Below are 23,146 nucleotides of genomic sequence, written 5' to 3'. Positions count from 1 at the left end.
GTGATGGAGTGAGTGAGTGATGGAGTGATGGAGTGAGTGAGTGAGTGAGTGAGTGAGTGAGAGTAAGTGAGTGATGGAGTGAGTGATTGAGTGAGTGATGGAGTGAGTGAGTGAGTGAGTGAGTGAGTGAGTGATTGAGTGAGTGATGGAGTGAGTGAGTGAGTGAGTGAGTGAGTGAGTGAGTGAGTGAAAGTGAGTGAGAGTAAGTGAGTGAGTGATGGAGTGAGTGAGTGAGTGAGTGAGTGAAAGTGAGTGAGAGTAAGTGAGTGAGTGATGGAGTGATGGAGTGAGTGAGTGAGTGATGGAGTGAGTGAGAGTGAGTGAGTGAGTAAGAAAGTGAGTGAGTGAGTGAGTGAGACACACCCAGCAAATTCCTGTGGAAAAGCTTCCCAGTAAAGTGAAGGTTCCAGCCACAAGGGGGACTGAATGAGATGTTTAAATATTTGGATGTTTTGCTCGCACCATCATCATTAAATCTTCCAAAACAGTTTATGTAACAAAATTGGAACCAAATTTACGTACAAATTTACGTGATTTCATATCACAACTGATGACAGGAGGAAAAAAAGCTTTCTAATGGACTTGAACATGAAACAACAAGATCCTGATGGTGCTCTAAAGCCTGAGATGTGTGCAACAAGACTGCCATCTACAGATGCAAGCTGAGGAAACTTTGTGCCATAAGAAGAAGCAGTGTTTGATTAAAAAAGAAAACGAACATACACACAGATGGATGAACATTTTAATTAGCAACACTCAGAGCTAGCAAGTGCATAAACCTACAGACCTGAAATGTCTGCCACATGTGCCAGAGGCCTTTAGATGCGGCCATATAGTTTTTCCACTCTGCCTGATGTATGGAGTGCTGATTTATGAAATGGTTGCCCATTCAACAGGTTCCCCATTTCTACACTTGGCTACATTGGAGGTGTTTCAACCCTGAACTGCCTGTTTACCATCCTGCCACGGCATCTCAATGGGATTCAAACCGAACAAAATTAAGGTTTTGGAGTGGCTGATTCTTTCAGAGCTGGACTTGCTTGAGTACTTTGATCATCCTGCTTTAGGTCCCTTAGGATTTTCTGATATAGAGCAGAATTCATGATTCCATCGGTTATAGCAAGTCGTCCAGGTCCTGCTGAAGCAACGCAGCCCCAGACTGGCACACTACTGCCACCATGTTTTATCTTTACGCCAGATGTTCCACCTCGATTGCTTCTTTGTGGAGTTTGCATGTTCTCCTTGTGTGGATTTCCTCCGAGTGCTCCGGTTTCCTCCCACAAGTCCAAAGACATGTAGTCATGCAGTCAGGTCAGTTGGAGCTAGGAATTGCCCCAAGTGTAAATGGATGTATATAAGAACATGTGTGCCCTGTGATGGACTGGTGACCTGTTTTTGGTGTTTCCTACATTTCGCCCGATGAATCAGACCCACAGCGACCCTAAGAGGATAAAGTGGTGGTAAAACAGACAATGAATGGTGTACGTTCCTTAGTTTTCTTCTTTAATTACGTATTCCTGTCGGCACTAGTCTGTTTCTTGTTTACAAAACGTATAACGTATGTTTATAGCACCTATAAACACTGCGGCTGACGCACTGCAACACAGTTAATGCATAACACATGAGTCCGGCCTCACTGTTATTTGATACCTGCCCAGACCAAGTTCCCCTCCACGCTAAGGCCTATTGAAAGACCGTCACCTAGACTACCGTATACAAAGATAAGAACGAGCTACGCCCCATATGTACCTTGTCTCCTAAATTACCTCAACACTTCCTTATAGCAGCAGTGTGATCAAGCTACCTGATGTGGTTCCTCCAAGCGCTCACATGGTGGATCTAACAGCACATTGGTGTTGTTCTATCAGTCCCAGTTCCTAGAGAGAGAGAGAGAGAGAGAGAGAGAGATGAATCGCAGGACGAGTTTGTACCCCCGTCAAGGTGTACAGCTGGAAGAATTTGGGCTCACTGAAGAGGAGATACAAGAGGAGGTTGAGAATGGTGAGCTTAGACGATGTTGACAGAGCTGCTGTGAACTTGTATGAACAAAAGTTATTCAATAAGCGATCTTGTTATTTCTTAATTTTTATAAAAAATAAAAATAATAGATAAAATGATTGAGTGTGTTCAGAAAGTATTCAGACCCCTTGACTTTTCTGTACCGTGTTTTGCTACGGATTTGATTTTGAATGATATAATTAACATTTCCATCCATTAATCTTCAGGTAATTACTTGACATCTAACCTGACCATGTCATAATCAGGACGGAGTCATAATCAGGTTCGACTGATGGGTAAAAATAATAATTATATTGATTTAAAATCAGATCCGTAGGATAATAAGGTGTGCAAAAAGTCAAGGGGTCTGAATACTTTCCAAATTGACTGTACATTAAAATTTTACAACTTTAAGGGCATGACTGTCATTTGTAGGAACTTATTTGAGTCTGTTTCCTGGAATTGATGTCACTTAAAAAAAGGACATAGTGCCATTATCTCTACAGGAACACCAGAGTCCAGAAATGGGCACCACAGTGAGCAACACAATGCCAATCAATAACACACAATAGGGAAGTGTTTACTTACTTCTGTGTACGAGGCATAGAAATGCATGTTTCTAGTTTGGTTTTGGTTTATATTCTACACTTAATCACTCATCATGATTAAGTGAAATCATGGTTTTAGAGTTTTCTGAAGAGAATTAAAATGAATCTAAATGGTGGTCAGTTGGATTCTTTTAGCTTTAATTACCTTTGAGATGCATCTAGAACTCAATTGGGGTTGCTTTAATTTGAATTGATTGGACGTACTTAAAAAAAACAAAAGCACACCAGGGTCTATAAGGGTCCCAAAATCCAGGACAAAAAACAAACCAAGCCATGACGTCCAAGGAACTGTCTATAAATGTTTAAATAAAATGCCCAGAAACTATTTTCATTCTTAAATTAGACACAAATATGACAAAATTGAACACCAGCATTGTTTTATACACCACAAAGACCTTCCTGAGGTACCACAGTATACTATTTCTGTTCTCTTGCTTGGCGCTGGGTCGCCGGACTTCAGTCTTTGTAAAACTTGGCATGGCAAGAGGCGTCCTGATTGCTTCACTTATCTTTTTATCCTAGACATGGCAGCTTTAGACAAACCAAGCAAAAAAAGCAGATAAATTAAGAGCATTTAGCCTTAATTATGATTAGAAGTGATCTGATCTGTTCTTTACTCAGATGGTCAACAACTTTAAGGATTACATTTGTATTAACTCTCACACTAAATATGAACTAATTGTACAGAATCATTAGATCAACCTCAAATGTAAAGTCTGCTTAATACCTTTCATTTTTTATATTCCCAGACACGAGTGAATTGGTGTCTGAGCTTGCCAAGCTCCCAACCAGAGCTCAAATCCAGGCAATAAAAGCTCTGCCCATGAGTTTCCAGGAGAGGAGATATATCAGGTACATTTAACACTTTTCTATTAGAATACTAAGCAATCAACAAGACAAACAAGAAAAACGTTCCATGTCTGTATGGCCGAGCCATTTTAGTACATTTATATACATTTATCCACCTCTTTGTTTCCAGGAGCAGAGTGACGTCAGAGAAGAGCATTCTCCCGACGTGCTGCACCGACTGCAATCAGCAGGTCTCACTGGTGAGGATGCTCATCATTATTCCACCCAAAACAGGTTTTATTTAGATATCCAGTATGCTCTCTGGGCTGCTCTCTGTCGCTTCTGGACTGGATTAAGCTTAAGAACTAAAGAAAATCCTTTGGTGGCTTGGTGGTTAGCACCGTCACCTCACAGCAAGTAGGTCCTGGGTTCGATCCCCAGGTGGAGCGGTCCGGGTCCTTTCTGTGTGGAGTTTGCATGTTCTCCCCATGTCTGCGTGGGTTTCCTACCACAGTCCAAAACCATGCAGTCAGGTTAATTGGAGACACTGAATTGCCCTATAGGTGAATGGGTGTGTATGTGTGTCTGCCCTGCAATGGACTGGTGACCCATCCAGGGTGTTACTGTGTGCCTTGCGCCCATTGAAAAACTGGGAAATATCATGTAATAAGGTGGCATGGTGGGTCGCCTCACAGCAAGAAGGTCCTGGGTTTGATTCCCAGGTGGAGCGATCCGGGTCTCCCTGTGACTGTGTGGGTTTTCTCCGGTTGCTCCAGTTTCCTCCCACAGTACAGGTCCATTGAAGACACTAAAGTCCACCAGGTGTGTTAGTTTTTGCCCTGTGATGGACTGGCGACACCCAGTGAACTGGACCCACCGAGACCCTGAATAGGATAAAGCTGTGGTAAAACAGACAGTGAATCATGTACTAAGATACACACGTCATTGCTAGTCTAATAATCACCTCTTTTCTAAGTGTTTCCGCAGGTTTGGCGGCGGCGTATCCGTAGCCCGGCAGCATTTGGTGATATGGCGTGACGCCCTCAAGGAGATCGGCGGCCGCTTCGGCACTACCGTCCTGTCATACTTCAGCTTCCTGAAATGGCTGCTCATGTTCAATGTCTTCTCACTTCTCATCAATTTCTGCATCATCACCGTCCCACAAATCGTGCACGGAGCGAACATAACCAACACCGTGGCCTTCAGGGGGCTGGAGCTGCTCACAGGAGCCGTGAGTTCCATTTTACAAGGGGTAAAGGGTCTCCAAGGGTCAGCTGGGGGCAAATGTAATCTTATGTGCATACAAACTGCCCAAATATGGAGCTCAAACAGAACACAAGGAACTACAAATCCTTCACCACAGTTACACATTAAAATTGATTTGCTCCTAATAAGGTCTGAATTATACACCCAGTTTATTTAAAGATGTACCTTGTGACAAGTTGGTGCAGCAAACTTGAATTTACACCTAGAACATTATAACTACCAATCTGACCACTGTAGCCCTGTTTAACTGACCCCAAATTCTAAAGTGACCAACTGAGCATTTCACAATAATTACATAATCATCTAAATGTAATTATTTCAGCGAACAGCAATTAATTACTGCAGTTAATCTTCAGCCTCCACAGACTTGCATTAAATGCGCTGGTAAACACTATGCTCATAATGAATGCGAGTATTTTAACTTTGTGTAACCTCTGTTTTTGATTAATAGATTTTTATTTTTATCCATTTTGATTAATAGCTAATCTTTACCAAGTGTAATTGTATTATTATAGTATTATGTGGTCGTCAGGATTGGGAATGGACCTGGCGGCACTTAATAATCACAGATAAAACACTCATTTACTTTCTTAACCGCTTATCCAATTAAGGTCATGGGGGGGGGGTGCTGGAGCCTATCCCAGCTTTTCAATGGGCGCAAGGCACACAGTAACACCCTGGATGGGGCGCCAGTCCATCGCAGGGCAGACACACACACCCATTCACTTATAGGGCAATTCAGTGTCTCCAATTAACCTGACTGCATGTTTTTGGACTGTGGGAGGAAACCCACGCAGACACGGGGAGAACATGCAAACTCCGCACAGAAAGGACCCGGACCGCCCTGTCTGGGGATCGAACCCAGGACCTTCTTGCTGTGAGGCGACAGTGCTATCCACGAGCCACCGTGCCGCCCACAGATAAACCATGACAGGCCTACTCTTACTGTTAGGTGTATTAGCAGTCCAGTTACATCTATGCATGTTTATCCTTCAACAGGGTTACTTCAACCAGACGGTCTTCTTTTATGGTGGTTATAACGGTGAAGTCATTGCAAATCAGCCTCCCTACAACATGCAGCTGGCTTATTTCTTCACCACAGCAGCATACTTGGTGCTTTGTGGAGTTTCTCTCATCTACAGGTAATCTAGTCTAACACAGCGGTTCTGGTGGACTAACCAGGGGCCCGTGACCCACTAGGGGGCCTCGGTGAGCCTAGAGAGGTGTCCGGTTGCATGTTCGATAGGCCCACCAATTCACAAGAAACATCAACAAAATACCAAAATATAAAAGTAAACATGAATTAATTGAATTTGCCATGAGCAAAAAGACGATACCTCTTGCTAAAAGCATAAGAATAGCATCATTAAAGCATGACCTACTGTGGTACATGGCAATTTCTAAATATTTACCAAACTTTTATCAGTCATGTGGCTTTCCTATCCTCCATCCACAGCATGGCCAGGTCCTTCCAGAAGAATTTCGTTCTGGCGATTGGACCCACTAATGGCGGGGCGTGGCGCCTTTTGTGCAGCTGGGACTTCAGCGTGGTTAATGAAAAGGCGATCCAGAACCACAAGAACAATCTCGGCATCCAGCTGAAGGTTCAGTGTCGTTTCTTATCATTTATAGTCAGTAATGGGGCACCAAAGTCCCAGTGAGGTGTGGATGTGCTTGAGTCCATAACAAGAGCCCATGTCTATATTAAAATGGAGTTTAATAAACAATACTAAAGACATTATAGGTTAGGACACCAGGAAACACAACCTGGGACAGGTGAGAGGAAATTACACCCAGGTGTAAACACTGATCAGGTGGGTGTGATCAAGGTGGTTATAGCAGGAACTGTGGGAAATATAGAAACCCAAACCAGGAAGTTTTTATAGTGTTTGGACTAGTGTTTGTAGTGCACAATTGAACACATAATGTCTATAAACTATATGAACTATCAGCTAATGTATATACAAGTACATATTGAAACAAAACAACGTTCTTTCAGGACCAGGTTGCAACACAGAACACAAGTGCAAAACAACACAATATACACAGTGCAGACAGACAACAGTACAATAAATACGAGGATCTGCAATTAATACAAGAGACATTTCCAATCTGAAGGAATTGAGAGGGACGGGACAAAGACAAGTGTAGTGTTGGCCTGAGCAACCGAAAAATTAGGTAAAAAACATATTCTGATATACAGTTAGCAGCGTAGAGTTTATATAGCAGCTTATACCAAAGAATAAGGTGCAAAAAATGGAATATTTTTTGTGCATTTGTGTTTTTCCGCTGCTGTATCACCCGTTTACACCTTTTATGTTCATGTGACGCAGGAGACTCTGTCTGAGCGGTTGCAGAGAAAAGCTAAGCCGCCGGTTTCCACCCTACTGAAACGCTTCTCATTTCATCTGCTGGCCTGGCTGCTGTGTGTGGGTCTCGCTGTGGGCTCCTGTGCCGCCATCTACTTTCTGGAGTCACACCAAAGCAAGCTGGTAAGAGTCTGGGTCTACTTTCTTATAATGAGGGATTCAAATATAAGAACGATCCACTTTTGGTGCCCAGGTGGCGCAGCGGGATTCTGAACTCTGAGTTTGAATCTCAGTTCTGCTACCGGTCGGCTGGGCGCCCCTAGCAGGCACAATCTAAAGTCTGCTGGGTGGGAAAAGACGGGACTAAAAATTGGTGGGGTCTTTGATGTTGTACAAGGCCCTGATTAGTAGCCTGATGCGCCTGCACAGAAAGTGGAGGCATACAACCGAATAAGAGGGGTTCGTGGAGTGCACACTACCCTCCTCGGACGTTATCGGGGTCCCCAGCAGCGGAAGACCATCATAATCTTACTCAACCATTTTATTTTCATGCTTTATACTGGTCAGGGTCATGTTGGGTCCGGCAGTGCACTTACACCTCAGGCACAACACCAATCCTGTCTATATGTAGACACCTGACCGACTGATAGCACTGCTGGGGATTGAACCCTGGATCCCAGCACTTGATTTTGGACAAGTTTGATTTACTGCTGTGCCACCCGGGCACTAAATAATAAATAATAAGAAATACACTCACCCACTTGGGGTGCTGGAGCCTATCTCAGCTCTTCAATGGGCGCAAGGCACACAGTAACACCCTGGACGGGGCGCCAGTCCATCGCAGGGCAGACACACATACACACCCATTAACCTATAGGGCAATTCAGTGTCTCCAGTTAACCTGACTGCATGTTTTTGAACTGTGGGAAGAAACCGGAGCTCCCGGAGGAAACCCACACAGACACAGGGAGAACATGCAAACTCCACACAGAAAGGGCCCGGGCTGTCTTGCTATGAGGCGACAGTGCTACCCACCGAGCCACCGTGCCACCCTAATGAGAAATATTTAATCATAAAATGACCCTCGGATGCCCTCGGATTGGGGCGATCAAGTGGCCGAGCGGTTGAATGCACTAGCCCATGACGGCAGTTCAGCTGTGCTATCAACCTGGCCTGCATCCAGACACAATTGGCTGTGTCTGAGGGAGGGAGTTAACAGGGCTCCTCATAGCTGCAGCAAATGCAACCTCTGCTGGCTGGTCGAGGTACCTGTACCCTGAGAACAAGGGGTAAGAACTCATGGAAGCCCAAAGCCATCTTACACCATCTTTATTTTCTCTTAGGTGACCAGCGTCTCAGGCCCCGCCGAGGATTTAAGCATCGAGGCTTCCACGCTCATCGTGCCGGTCGTGGTGTCCCTGATCAACCTGATCGTCCCTCTCATCTTTTCACTCATCAATAAAATGGAGAACTACACCAACCCACGCACCAACATCTACATGGGCATCACACGGTCAGCTGTACACGGCTATTATACCCAGTCAGAATGTTTAAAACGGCATCTCACGTTAACATAAACAGAACACGAGCCGGGTTCATCTCTGTAATTATCCTGCTACGTAATTACCCACTTGCTGGGTCAAAATGAAAAGCAGCATCAGTCTGTAATTATCTGTTTACTATAGATAAAGCACAAAGTGACACGGTATGATTATACAATTATAATGGGGCAGGAGCAACATCACACAACATGCGCAGGAACTGAACAAAAAGGAGGAAGAGCTGCGAGCTGCAGGTTACCAACTGGGAGGTTGTAGGTTGTGAGTTTGAATCTCGGCTCTGCCATGCAGGCACTGTTGGGTCCTTGAGCCAGGCCCTTAAACCTCTCGTTTCTGGGAGCTTACAGATATGCAAATCAAGAATTCCATTGTAATGTACACATGGGCTCATTGGGTAGCACTGTCCTCTCACAGCAACAAGGTCCGGGTTCTTTCTGTAAAGAGTTTGCATGTTCTCCCCGTGTCTACGTGCTCTGGTTTCTTCCCACAGTCCAATGACATGCAGTCGGGTTAAGTGAAGCTACTAAAAGTTAATCTGACTGAATTAATCCGACTGCCGACTGTGGGAGGAAACCGGAGCACCCGGAGGAAACCCACACAGACACAAGAAGAACATGCAGGGCAGCCAGGGAATCAAACCCAAGATCTTCTTGCCACGAGGCAGCAGAGCTACCCATCGCACTGTTAAGTTTATCACTGATCGAAATGTCTTGGGACAATCTGAGCTTGACCTGTGAATGATTCTGTTATTGTACTTTTCTGTAGAAATGTTCTGCTGAAGATGTCCATACTGGCAATACTCTGCTACTACTGGCTAAACGACCTTCCCAGCACCATCCCAGTAAGTCCAAATAATGTCAGTAATTCTATCAGCGATGATGCTGAATGAAGTGCAGTGTTTAAACTGGTCATGTTCAGCTACTTGTTTACAAAATACAGGCTTTGTGATTATGATGTTTTATATTTTATGATGTTTTTTTGAATGCTTTATCCTGGTCATGGTCAGGGCAGACACACACACACACACACTTATCTATAGGGCAATTCAGTGTCTCCAATTAGCTCTCCTGGCTGCATGTTTTTGGACTGTGGGAGGAAACCCACACAGACACAGGGAGAACATGCAAACTCCACACAGAAAGGACCCGGACCGCCCTGCCTGGGAATCGAACCCAGGACCTTCTTGCTGTGAGGCGACAGTGCTACCCACCGAGCCACCCGTGATTGAAACACATAATTGAATTTTAAAAGGGCTATATCTCAATACTAATACCCAAGTCTGACGCATTACTGTCTGTTTGGAGTTTGGCATATTCTTCCTGTTTTTATTTACCTTTACCACCAGACATGCTGTCTGTAGGTGGACTGGTTCTCTAAATTCATCTCTTGTGTTGAAGAAAATAAAATAGGACAGGAAACATCTCCACCGTGACCCTGATCAGGATGAATTAGTTATTAAACATCAACATATAATAATGTATTATAGAAATAATAATGTACCATGAGCACATTAATACAGATCTATACTTCACTCACAGCTGGTTGCTGATAATTTATATCTTTTCTGGTTCTTTTACAGTGCTGGGAATCCTTCGTGGGTCAGTCGGTGTATCGGCTGGTGGTGGTCGACTTTATCTTTTGCCTGTTCAGTTCGTTCTTCGGAGAGTTCTTACGCAAGTACGTGCAACCACCATCCGTCAGAATGGAAGCTGTTTAATCTTCTGCACGTCAGTTTAAAAATGTGATAATTGCAGTGCGTTGCTCATAAAACTGGTGGCGTAAGGCTGTTGTTTCTAAAAATGTAATTTTATTTATTGATTTTTTGCTGTTGTTGCTTTAAAACAGTATAATTGGAACCAAATGCATCCCGAGTCTTGGTGTTCCTGAGTTCGATGTCGCCACAAATGTCCTCAATCTCATCTACGCCCAGACATTAGCATGGTACAGTATTACTCTCACTAAATATGTTTATAAGTAATTAGTAATTAGATTTCTTAAAGCTGTTTAATTTCAGATGAGCAGGACGGTTTAAATCAAGCTGATTATAATTAAAGAGTTTAATCGATCGTTCTGATGCTCTTAACACGCTTTATATAAACGACTTAACAAGATAAAAGAAAATAAGGGTCTGCATAATTCATTCAGAGATCTTTAAAAGCATCTGTGTTACGTAGTGAATGAGCTGTTTAATTATGTCTTTTATTAAGTGGTGGTACGATCATGATCACTATTCCTTAATTAACAAGCTTGCAATTATTTTGATCATCGAGTAATTAAGTACTTCAATGACCGAGTAGCAGAGTTGATACCACACAGAAAACACCACACTATTATTTGTTTCATACATCATGGAGTTTATTTTTTGTTGTAGCGTTAAAAGCACAATTCTTTGTCGTTAATATCATCATAAGTCCGGTCACTTTACTGTTGAAAATATTTATTTTGGATGTTTGGAAGTCGACATTTCCAGCTTATTTCAGCTGTATAACTTAACTAAAACATGTTTCAAATCACATAATTGTGTAGCAATAGTTTGTAAGCATAGATTTAACACCATGTACAGTATATATATATATGCATTTTCTCCCGATTTATCATCGTCAATTTGTCTTCCGCTGCTGGGGGATCCCTGATTGCATTAGAGGAGGGTATATTGCTGCTCACGCCTCCTCCAACCCATGCGCAGTCCTAGAGAAATGCTTCTTTTCGCCCATGCATTCTGCACAGGCGCCTCTCTATCTGCTAATTAGGGTCCTTGCACAGCGTTTGACAACCCCACCCGCTTAGTCCGGTCTTCACACCCAGCAGACACGGTGGCCAATTATTGTCTGCTGCAGGCACTGCCAATTATGCCCTAAACAACCTAATTACTGTGCTAAAAATCAAAAAATTATTAACATGATGGCATTTATAATCCAATTACTCCAACAATAATAAGGAGACATGATCAGTACTTGGCTCACAGAATCCTACACATATTTACAGCCCGTGATTGTGCTTCGTTTTCTTCCTGCAGGATTGGAATCTACTTCTCCCCACTTCTTCCCGTCATCCAGATCATCAAGCTGTTTATCATCTTCTACCTGAAACGGGTACGGTACTTAATTACACCAGCGTCTCCTTTCAGATTGTGAAGCGTTTGGACATTGACCCCATGTTCTTGTGTGCGATTCAGGTCAGTCTGAGCATGAACTGCCAGCCACCCAGGCGCACGGGCAGGGCAGCTCAGATGCAGACGGTGTACGTCGCACTGCTGTTTTTCCCCTCGTTCGTGGGAGCGCTCTCCATGGTGGCCTACACTGTTTGGAGGTAGGAAGATAAACACGGTTTGTTTAGTCTGAGACGTGAGCAGTTCTTTGTGGCATCTCTCTATTCAAATAGCCTTATAAAAAGGTTATTTTTGCCTGTATGATGTTAGTAGTACTCAAAGGTGGGTCAAATAAGCATGGCTTGTAGATAAAACCAGTATGCACAATAACCCGTCTAATTTGTTTTAACATAAACAAAGTGCCTACAGGGTGGCACGGTGGTGCATTGGGTAGGTCTGTCATCACACAGCAAGAAGGACCTGGGTTTGATTTTCCAGCCAGGCAGCAAGGGTCCTTTCCTCATGGATTTGAAAGTCTAAAAATTTGCCCTGTATGAGTGTATGGGTGTCTGGTGACCCACCGAGACCCTGACCAAGATAAAGGTGGTCAAACACTTATATTTTTGGCATTTAGCAGATGCTGTTATCCAAAGCTACTTGCAGTGTTGTGAGAGTAAACAGTCTAAGCAATTGAGACCTAAGGGCTTTGCTCAGGGGACCAACAGTGGCAACCTAGCAGTGGTGGGGTGTGAACCAGCAACCTTCCTATTACTAGGCCAGAACCTTAACTACTAGGCTACAACTGCCCAGACAGTGAATGAATGAATGAATAAGGTGCATGTGAACCAGTTCCACATCCTTATAGGTGCCAGATAGTGTGTTCAGGTGGCACAAAGGTTCATTAAGATAGGGTTCGAATCCCAGCAGTGCTACAGGCCTGTCAAAGGGCGAGGCCAAACTGTCTATTAAACAGGTGATGCCATCATGCCAGGTATACAAGGAGCAAACAGAGCAGTGTAGGTTCTGGTAAACTCTAATAATTCATTTATAAACGTAGATAATTTTGTTATACTGCATCATTGAGTTTATTACATTTATCAGATCGTTTTGCTGCTGAGCACCGCTGTGTTCCTCAGGATTCAAGCAAAAGCAACAAACAGGATATTCATGCTGATTAATTATTGCGTAGGGTATCAAACTGCAGTCCTGCACCCGTTCAGCGCTCCGACACGTCTGATTTGAAACGTGACCTGCTTGGTAATCGGACACCGAGTTCAATCCCGTGTGCGGTTCGTATGGAAACAGGCTGGTCGGTGATATACTGGTGGCACTAAAATGCACCTCGTTTTCTTCACATCGCAGGCTGAAGCCTTCGGAGCAGTGTGGGCCATTCCAGGGCTTGGACACGCCCTTTCAGACCGTCCACAGATGGATGAGCGCGGTCCACGACGTTCCGGGATCCGAGTGGGCTTGGTGGATATTTGAGAACGTGCTGAGGAACGAGCTGTTCTTCTACCTCATCACGCTCATTGTTCTGTAAGAGCTTTAGCCTTTCTAGCCAAGTTTCCTAGAATACGTAGATGTTTAGTAAGTTACGTAACGGACTACTGTTATGCAGAATACTAAGGTTAGGGACCTTGCTCAAGGGTCCAACAGTGGCAACTTGGCGATGGAGGGGCTTAAACAGGCAACCTTTTGATTACTAGTCCAGTACCTTAACCAATGACATATAGTACATTAATTATGTAAGTACTACTCGTGAAGTTTCCAAACAACCTTCAACCATCAGTAAATAAAAAGAAGAATGGATGCATAGGTGGCGCACCAATAAAGTACTACAGCTAGCCCAGAGCCCAGGGTTCGAATCTGAATCAGCCTAGCCGTCGGGAGGCATATCTGTCAGTGGGTTGCGCCAAGAAGGGCGTCCAACGTAAAAGCCCTCTTATTTATATCCGGGACTGGGACCGGCATTGAGAGCGCACTGACAAGCGCACTTCCAAATGGTTAGGATATTTTAGCCATCCCACGAATCTCATGGTCAAAGGGGGGCATGAGATTCGAACCCTGGATCTCTAGATCTCAACAGAAGTGGGTTAATGTACTAAATCAATGGTTTATCCTGGCTTTACATTTTCAGCATTTAGCAGACGCTCTTATCCAGAGCGACTTACAGAAGTGCTTCTATAGTGAACATTTCATTTCTCAAGTTTAGGTAAACAACAGTCGAAGAACACAAATCTGCTAAAACCTGTTAGAACCAAAGTGCTTTTTTTTTTTTGGAAATGGAAAAGAATGGAACAAAATGTTAGTAAATAAGTACAAGTCAGTCTAAGGCTTTACATTTTACATCTTCAGCATTTAGTGGACGCTTTTATCCAAAGCGACTTACAGTACTGTGACATTATTCAGTCTAAGCAATTGAAGGTTAAGGGCCTTGCTCAAGGGTCAAACAGTGGCAACCTGGCAGTGGCGGGGCTTGAACCAGCAACCTTTTGGTTACTGGTCAAGCACTTTAACCACTAGGCTACAACTGCCTAGTAGGCTAAAACTAACTGATATTAAGCACTTATTTCAATTTTTTTATCATAAAAAGGCATTTCTGATGGGATTCATGTACAGTTGTTCACTCCTGCTCTCCATCTTCCCTCCTGGTTTTAGTGTTCTTACTTATTTTCTCTGGCAAGTGACCCAGGGCAGGAAGCAGCTCATCAGATCTCTACGTGAGCAGATTGTCAACGTGAGTTCCATCGCTCCATCCGAGCATCCTCGCTTTCACACTCCGGTCTGCCGTGGCTTCTCTAAGAGCTTTTTTCTTTCCCTGGAGATATTACTCCAGTACTCCAGTTTTTTCCAGTAATCCCTGTTGACGACATGTTTTATAGGAGGGCAAGGACAAATCCTTCCTGCGGAACAGATTACAAAGCATCCAGAAACAGAGAAGAGCCGCCGCCGCCTTCAGGTCCCAGGTGAACGTTTCTTCGGTATCTTTCTGCCTCCAGTAGAGCCGAATCGGTGTGTGTGTGTGTGTGTGTTGGTGTGTGTTTCCGTTTGAGGAGTTGGAATACATTATGCAACAGACTGCAAGGGTCTGTGTATTGTGCGCATTCCCAGATCTGAATCTGGGCAAATTAGAAAGATGGATCAGTCATGAATAATACACGAACAAAGAAGGCCAGAGGCTTAGCCGTCATGCTGAGAATGAAGCCCGTTGTTGACTCTCGCATCTGTTAGACGGAGCACCAGGCAAGTCGCTCGTGAAAAATTCAGCAACAAAGAATTGCAACTCCCACAGATGTGCGCAAAAACAGATTTTCCTCCTGATTTCAGCATGCAAATTTGCTTTTATTATTCTCTGTTCCGAGAACGTACGGCGGATATTCTACTTTCCAGACCATTAGGTGTACGTTTCTGTCAGCGCGGGCGTGTCAGATTTCATTTCCGGCAAGCTAACGTGCATTTCTGAAGACGCTGCCTTAAAACCAGGCAGAAATGGTCAATTTACATTTTCGGCATTTAGCAGACGCCTTTATCCAAAGCGACTTACAGTACTGTGACATTATACAGTCTGAACAATTGAGGGTCAAGGGCCTTGCTCAAGGGCCCAACAGTAGCGACCTGGCAGTGGTGGGGCTTGAACCACAACCTTCTGATTACTAGTCCAGTACCTTAACCACTAGGCTACGACTTGTGATTCAAACCCTGGATCCCAGAGGAAACATCCTAGACCAGAGCTTCTGCCACCCCCCTACCCTCAGACATAGCTGATCACATCTGTGTAGATGCCACCCTAAGGTCTCCCACTTTAATATTTGAACACAGCAATATACACCGACCAGGCATAACATTACAACCACTGACAGGTCAAGTGAATAACACTGATTATCTCAGATCCTCAAAGTTGATGTTAGAAGCAGGAAAAATTGGCGTGTGATGGCTAACTCTCCAAACCTGCAGCTCTTGTGGGATGGTTCCGGTCTGCAGTGGTCAGTATCTATGAAAAGTGGTCCAAGGAAGGAACAGTGGTAAACCGGCGACAGGGTCATGGGCAGCCAAGGCTCGATCCAACAGACGAGCTACTGTAGCTCAAATTGCTACACAGCACAGTTTGTTGCGTATGGGGCTAAAAAAAAGGGGGACCAACACAATATTAGGAAGGTGGTCATAATGTTATGCCTATATGTTATTTATCTAAACCTTGTGCTTTCTAATCAAGCCTTTACTGACTGATTTTTTTCCTTTAGGAATTTGCAGAGACCTCCTTTAACCACAGCTGGATGAACACTTTTCCCTCTGGATATGTGAGCCAATCACATTGTTTAAAGTCAGTCATTATTACCCAGAGCATGTATGTAAAATAAATAATATATAAATATATTTTTTTCACACATCTGCAGCACGTCATATGTATTTTTCCAAATATTACAAATACACAGAAACGAAGAGACTTGTTTCAATGATAATGTTGATTTTATTGTGAAAAAGTCGTCACTTTTCATACACTAAGAACTGTACAGTCAATAATTTAAAAATTCATGTTCGCTTCGTTGTTCCAAGAACACTTTCTTATTCCTTAAGTTAATCAGCAGCTTTAAGCTTACACCCAAGGGGGGAGAAAAATAGTGTTTACAATAGTGCGCATTCACATTGTTCTTCCCTTTATCCATCCCACAGGGGACCGGGCTCGTTTTCCACACACACGGCTCAAACCCAAACTGGGATTGAAATCCACGCGAACGGGAGTCGATTTGTGTCCGGAAAAAAAGCTTCTTTTTTTTTTTAAACCCCTGATTCAAACCATCCTCAATTCGGAAAGGCTTTAAACAAAGAAAACCCACTTAACTATACAAAACCCCCCAAAAAGTTCAAACTGAGGCTTCTAACTAAGTCACGACTTACGACGTGCAGCACGGAAAGAGAACGCAGCCCAAGTTCCTACGCTCGGAGTCTAAAACTAATACTAGGATTCAACGGGTTCTGAAAACAGCACTGATGCCTTCCAGCCGAAAAAAACACAGGATTTAAAAAGTTACCGAGTGATAATGGGTCACCTCGCCAAACACACTAGGGATGGGCAATCGAAATCGGACTGTTGGTTCAAAAAACAGACACGCTCAAAGTGCCTTAAATTCACACCAGAAACGTGCGTGTGTGTGTGATGCTAAGACTAAAATATTTCATCCAGAAATGGTCATTGTTGGCGCACTACTGCTGGGATCTATGGTTCAAAACCTTATCAGTACTATCAGCCAGTGGGGCGTCTACATACAGGGAAGTGGCCGAGCCCCAGAGATGGACTGGCTTCCTGTCCGGCGTGTGTTAAAGCATCGCGCCCAGTGATTCCATGACCCTCACCATTAGTGATTCAAACCCTGGATCCCAGAGGAATCCTTAATTATTCTGGAGACTACAGTTCATTTTAATAAAAGTAATAAAAGTGAAGGTTTACTAATGTCCAGCACTTTTATTCTGCACGGTGAAACAGTAAAACATGGTGAATGATAAGGTAGAAGCGCTGTGTATGTAAAGCAAAGTCGTGTGTGAGTTGCATACATGCTTACTAAGAACCAGACGATAATGAGAGATACAGCCGACTGTTTACTAGCATAATTATTAAAAAGCATCATTTATTTTCAGTGTTTACCTGCTAGTATTTGCCTGTGAACGAAATTGCCCATCCCTAATTCCCTAATTCTCACACAACACATCAGCACCCTTACTTGTCTCCTTCCAAAAGGTGTGTATAGCTTATAACAGAGTAAAACAGGCAGTATTTAGGGGGTGGAACAGGTATAGGGGCTGCTTACGGGGTTTTTAAGCAAATTCCCTGAGACAGAACGGGAGAGGAATTAAAGCAGGGTGCTTCCAACACGGACGGACGCCGATCAGGTCGATCTGATCGATACCCTGGTTCGAAGTCTGCAGATCTATGAAAGCGGAATCCATTATTCATCGGCCATGAATCATCAGAATCACGACCGCGGTTCGGATCCGTCAGAACGAATTCATCGATATAATTAGAAGCGCGACGAGGAGCGCCGGATGAACATTTACATTTGTGCTCGATATTGATGGATGTTCTGGGCTCCGCTTTAAAGTGACCGCTCGCTCTCCTGGTTCTGGTGAGAGCGAAGACGAGTGCGTTTAGCTCATGCGAGAACAAACACTGAATTTAGGTCTGTTATGAGAACACTGGAATGAAAGCAGGGGGAGATTTCAAATGCAGAAACGTGCACCGACGCCAAAATTACAGGACTCAAGCTGGATTCTTTAATGCGGTAAAAAAGGGGTTTGGCACAAGGGCGGGTTGAAACTAGGGCTGTCATGGTTTTCATGTGCTTTTATTACTAGAACCACAGACGAATAACGCATGCGTTTATGCATTGTCGTTCTCTCTACTGATGTTGATCCCCACCCTGATTGAGGAGAGTGAGACTGACACACGCCCCCTGACTGCATCGTTCATATGCGGATCAGCTTTGTGTACGGAGAGCCACGCCCTGATCCTCATTATCCCTCGACTCTGTGCAGACACCATCGATCAGCCAGCAGAGGTCGTAATTGCATCAGTTATAAAGAGTCCCTATCCGGCTCCCATCCTGTATGAACAACAGCCAATCGTTGTTCATGTGGGCGCCCAGCCCAGCCGGGTGGCAGAGCTGAGATTCGAACCGATAAGTGCCCTGATATTTGTTCTTAAACCTGTTGGTCTGAAATTAGAACCATTTACTGCTCTGTGGTTCCATTTCTGTATTAAGGCTTGTTTATTGGAAGAGTAAACGATCAATATAAACTAGGCAGGTACGATCGGAATTGACTTGATTTTTTCGACCTTGGTGGCGTTTTTTTCCCGATGTAAATCATGTGGTCGGTGCAACTATATACTACATTTGAACTCTGATCCTACACTTGAGCCAAATATCAGCTGTTGTCAAATGTTTCTAGGTTGTTTTTTGGGTTTAAAGAACAAACAATATTATTCCTAACTGGTTTTAGATGTTCAAGCCTTTATAGGCCGACTGGACTTAAGAAAATGAAATCAGCTTAGAAAATCATGAGGTGGCACCACTAATTATAAGCATTTACAGAATTCTGTTAACCGATTGCATTATGAATACCGTGACAGCCCTAACTGAAAGTGTAAGTTCAAAAGGAATCAACATGTGGACGAACTGGGTGCTTCTAATATTCAGAGAGCTTGTGATAACAATTACGTGAGGGCTAACATTTGTAAAAACGCAAGTGACATAAAGCATGTGAGCATGACGACCCCACAGGAGATCTTTAACGGATGAACAAAACAGACAGATTAAAAAATACACATGTATATTAAAAGATTCTTCCGGTCAGAACTGTCCCCTGAGGAGGTGCGTAAATAAAAGACAAAAATGTTCACGGTGTATAGGAGCAGAAAACCGAACGGTCGCGTTGAAAATGACCTCAAAATAAAAATGTGCTTCCACACCGGTTTATCATCGTGTGTGCAGCTCAACACGGACTCGTTCGGCCATACGAAACCATGCGGGACGTGGCGATCCGTCGATAAATGCAGGTCGTTAGAGAGATGGAGAAACCCTGGCGTGCGTATCCTCGTCCTCCAGGCAGGAAAAAATATTGCGGTTTGATGAGAATGACGGCAGGTGAATCGTTCTTCTCTTCCATCCACCACATCTGTAGCTCATGTCGATTATCAGAGACGCTCGGAGCGTGTCAGTTATAACCTGTTTACACCCGGACTCCCGATTCCCTGATTCTGCTTTTCGATACTAGACTTGACGTTACCCGGCTAATCCGAGGGAGGGAGGGCTGTAAGGATTCCTCATAACTGCTGCAATCGCGACCTCTGCTGGCTGATCGATTGTACTGCACGATGAGACGGGGAATAATAGAGATCGGTGCGCGATACGGATCTCCATACAAACTCCGTGCAGATGAAAAGAAGCGGTCGGCTACTGCGCACGTGTCGGAGGGGGGGGAAGGACTGGAGGAAATACGAATTGGGTAACTAGAAGCCCAGAAGTACGGTACGGTCAGTGAGAATGATTCTGTATCTGTATACATGCGTGCTTTAATGCTGATTTAATAAGCCTCTATATAGATGACGTTGTACATCTGTAATCATATAATGCTTCACTAATGCAGGTTGTGTTCTAGTAATGGGTCAGGTTGCCACTATTGGGCCCCTGGGCAAGACCCTACACCCTTAATTGTCCTCATTGACAGCTATAACTGATCAGGGTCTTGATAAATTTAGACACACTGGGCACAAGGTAGAAACTTGCTGGACTTTGAGGGTATTACTGACACACTCCTGCTACCTGTGGGCAATTTTGAGTACTACTACTACTATGTATCGGGAGGTGTGAGGAACATGCCAAACTTTACATTAACAGTAAGCAGCGCTCGGGATCGAACATACCTACTATACCACTTATTATATGCAGTCGTATTGATATTATTTAAGCTTCGATTTTAAAGGTTTGTTTGTTTTTCTCAGATGAGGGAAACGTGTGGAACTGATTGTCCGTGTTAATCACACATGCTCCACAGATGTGGTAGATCAGCGTTGATGATTTCCTTTAACTGCTTGATTGAATGAACTGACAGCTCTGCACCCGCACTGTGCCGACTCTCCACCTGAGGGCGCTATTGCAGTACAAATCACCCCCACTCGGGCTGTTGTCCAGTAAACTGTGTGTTGTTCGTGTAGTTTGTGTCTCCGTGTCCTCCTGAGAGCCCGAGGGGGAGTTCGCTCGGGGCTAGGAGATCTTGCAGTTGCCCCTGGTGCAGTTCTGAGGGGGGCTCTGGGGCGGCCGGATGGATTTTGAACGTTTCAGGCTGCTACCTTTGCTGCCGCCGCTGTTGACCACCGAGTACGACCGGCCGTGCATCATGACGGCGTTCATGCCGTTGGCCATGGAGAAGGACTTCAGGTGGCTCTTGATGGCCACAGGTAAGGGCAGCTTGTCGATTAGATGGACCGGCGTGCAGGAGACGATGGCGCGGCAGCACAGGTCCTGCAGACTGAACACTGAAATGAAAAATAATAATAATAAATAAATAATACATTTATAATTATATATTAAATAAATTAAATCAATAATAAATGCAAAAAGATAATAAAAATGTAATGAATAAATAAATAATAATAATAATAAATAATATATATATATATATATATATAAAATAATAAATACATACAATAATAAAAAAATAATAATTATTAATAAATATAATTTACAAAAATTTAATAAAATGTAAATTTATAAAAATGTAATGAATAAATAATAAATATAATATATAAAAAAATAAAGAAAAAATAATAAATAATAATACATAAAATAATAAAAATGTAATAAATAATAAATATAATATATAATCATTTATTATATATATATATATATATATATATGTATATGTATATATATATATATATTTATAAATAATACAGTACATAAACCATACATTTGTTATTATTTATTAAATGAACAAATTTAACAAATGAAAAAATAAATAAATTAAGATAAAAATAAATAAATGAATTAATAATACATCTTTAATGTAGCATTATTGGTTTGAATTTAACATACAAGTCTGTGAAAAAGTATTTGCCCCTCATCACATTTTTTTTTTTTGTGTTTTCTAAAACTGTATACCTACCGGCCAATAAAAAATTCTGGAGCTAAATAAAAGTCGAAAACTGAAAGTTTGAAAGTCACTACTGAATGGAAAAAAAGATCAAATAATCTGAGAAAACGTAATTATTATGAACCAAATTTCCAACCTCGATTGGGTTTCCAAAACTTCTCCATGCCGTGCCTCATGAGGACGATGCGGGACAGCTCTGTGAACGACTCGATGACGTTGAAGTTGCAGAGCGGACTCACTTCGAAGAAGGTCATGCCGTTCTTCTCAGCGTACGCGCGGGCCTGCTCGGTGGGAACCTGCCGCTTGAACGCCAGGTGAAGCCGGTTCCCTACCAGAATCCTCGGTACCCCGGGAGCATGCTGTTGGAACATGAGAGGCAACGATAAGCAACAGCATTAAAGACTTTAGATGCAAAATAATAGTTAGTAGTTCCCTGTGAAGTTTTATTTCATGAAATTTTAAATGAGAGCGTTTAGATGGAAGGGAACTTCAAACTGTGTAAGAAGTTGTTCATCACTACGCAGGAAGCTGACAGTAAATTTACCCATCAATCACTGCATGTGTCGCATTTAAAAGACAGCAGCCGTGTTATCTGAGAACACATCGGAGTTCACTTACGTCTGTGAGTGCTATTAAACTAGTGTTTCATTCATCTTTGCTGAAAACTACAGACAATAAGAAATTAAATGCTGCAAAACCAACCAGAAAACCAATTTAGCTTGTTAACTTTTACATAGCTCATGTTTTTTAGGTTAGCTATCCTGAGATTAATGTTGAGTAGTGCGGTGTTCAGCCAAAATATTACTTAAGAAAGCAAAGAAGCGTCAAAGATGGCTGTAAATGTGACGCAAAACACCTTTAACATGACGACGCTGTTGCAGGATGTTTTGAATGAAGGGATTTAAAGAACTTAAGTTCCCTTAAAGCTGAGATCATGTGATCACTCACTCACTCAACCGCTTATCCAATTAGGGGGGGGGGGGTGCTGGAGCCTATCCCAGCTTTTCAATGGGCGCAAGGCACACAGTAACACCCTGGATAAGACACCAGTCCATCACAGGGCTGACACACACACACACACACACACACACACACACACACACACACACACACACACACACACACATTCACCTATAGGGCAATTCAGTGTCTCCAATTAACCTGACTGCATGTTTTTGGACTGTGGGAGGAAACCCATGCAGACACGGGGAGAACATGCAAACTCCGCACAGAAAGGACCCGGACGGCCACGTCTGGGAATCGAACCCAGGACCTTCTTGCTACCCACCGAGCCACCGTGCCGGATCATGCGATTAGCGTGTAGGAAATACAAGGGCGCCGATTAGGGAACACAGTGGAATGGAATCCATGTAGTGAGGCACAAGGCACGTCAAATAAAACACAGAAAGCAAATAAATACATCAATAAAAATTAAAAACATTTATAGATATGTTAAAAGGATAAAAGGGACCAATAAAAAAACGGGGCAACGATGGATTGAAAAGGGAAGGAGAGATGTTCAAACATACGTAGATGGGGAAGTAAGGACGAGAAAAAATGGAGAAAAATAAAACAGTGCAGCAACACTGAAGAGGAAGACAACACCGTTCGAGAAAGATTAAAAGAAATAAACAAAAACGATGGCAAGGAAGTACAAGAGAAAAATAGCGAGACTTTGATCAGCGGTTCTCTATGATTAGAGACGTGACCCAGCGTGCACCATTCTGCAAGCTGATTTCTCCCGTCACTGACCAGCCATTAAAGCTCTGATATTTTTCAGCATGTTTAAAATGGATCTGCTCGGTCATGCGGTGCAATTAAGTTCTGCAGCGTTCCGTTTAATGATTCAGGGTTTTTTTAAGAGTAGAGCAAAGTGCACTTGGC

General features: G+C 43.2%; 2 protein-coding genes across 2 annotated transcripts in view; one reads left to right on the top strand and one right to left on the bottom strand.

Moving 5' to 3' along the window:
* Positions 1-1,848: 1,848 nt before the first annotated feature.
* Positions 1,849-19,239, top strand: tmc5 (transmembrane channel like 5). The gene is made up of 18 exons (XM_062985072.1): positions 1,849-2,001; positions 3,356-3,458; positions 3,586-3,655; positions 4,372-4,626; positions 5,661-5,803; positions 6,118-6,265; positions 6,995-7,153; positions 8,314-8,483; positions 9,295-9,370; positions 10,109-10,206; positions 10,375-10,470; positions 11,546-11,621; positions 11,705-11,838; positions 12,980-13,153; positions 14,276-14,354; positions 14,500-14,583; positions 15,859-15,966; positions 19,102-19,239. Exons 1-18 carry the CDS (start codon positions 1,908-1,910, stop codon positions 19,237-19,239), a joined length of 2,205 nt encoding a protein of 734 aa, XP_062841142.1. The 5' UTR covers positions 1,849-1,907.
* The window catches only part of rab40c (RAB40c, member RAS oncogene family), a 19,212-nt gene continuing 12,128 nt past the window's right edge, over positions 16,063-23,146 (bottom strand). Inside the window, exons 5-6 of the mRNA XM_063018809.1 lie at positions 21,399-21,621; positions 16,063-20,645 (exon numbers count right to left, since the gene is read on the bottom strand). Of these exons, the coding sequence (XP_062874879.1) occupies positions 20,374-20,645; positions 21,399-21,621 (495 nt within the window). The 3' untranslated portion in view covers positions 16,063-20,373. The remainder of the gene's footprint in view (positions 20,646-21,398; positions 21,622-23,146) is intronic.

Source organism: Trichomycterus rosablanca, chromosome 22 (assembly GCF_030014385.1).
Source record: "Trichomycterus rosablanca isolate fTriRos1 chromosome 22, fTriRos1.hap1, whole genome shotgun sequence".
Lineage (NCBI taxonomy): Eukaryota > Metazoa > Chordata > Actinopteri > Siluriformes > Trichomycteridae > Trichomycterus > Trichomycterus rosablanca.
This window is presented reverse-complemented; position numbering and strand designations above follow the sequence as displayed.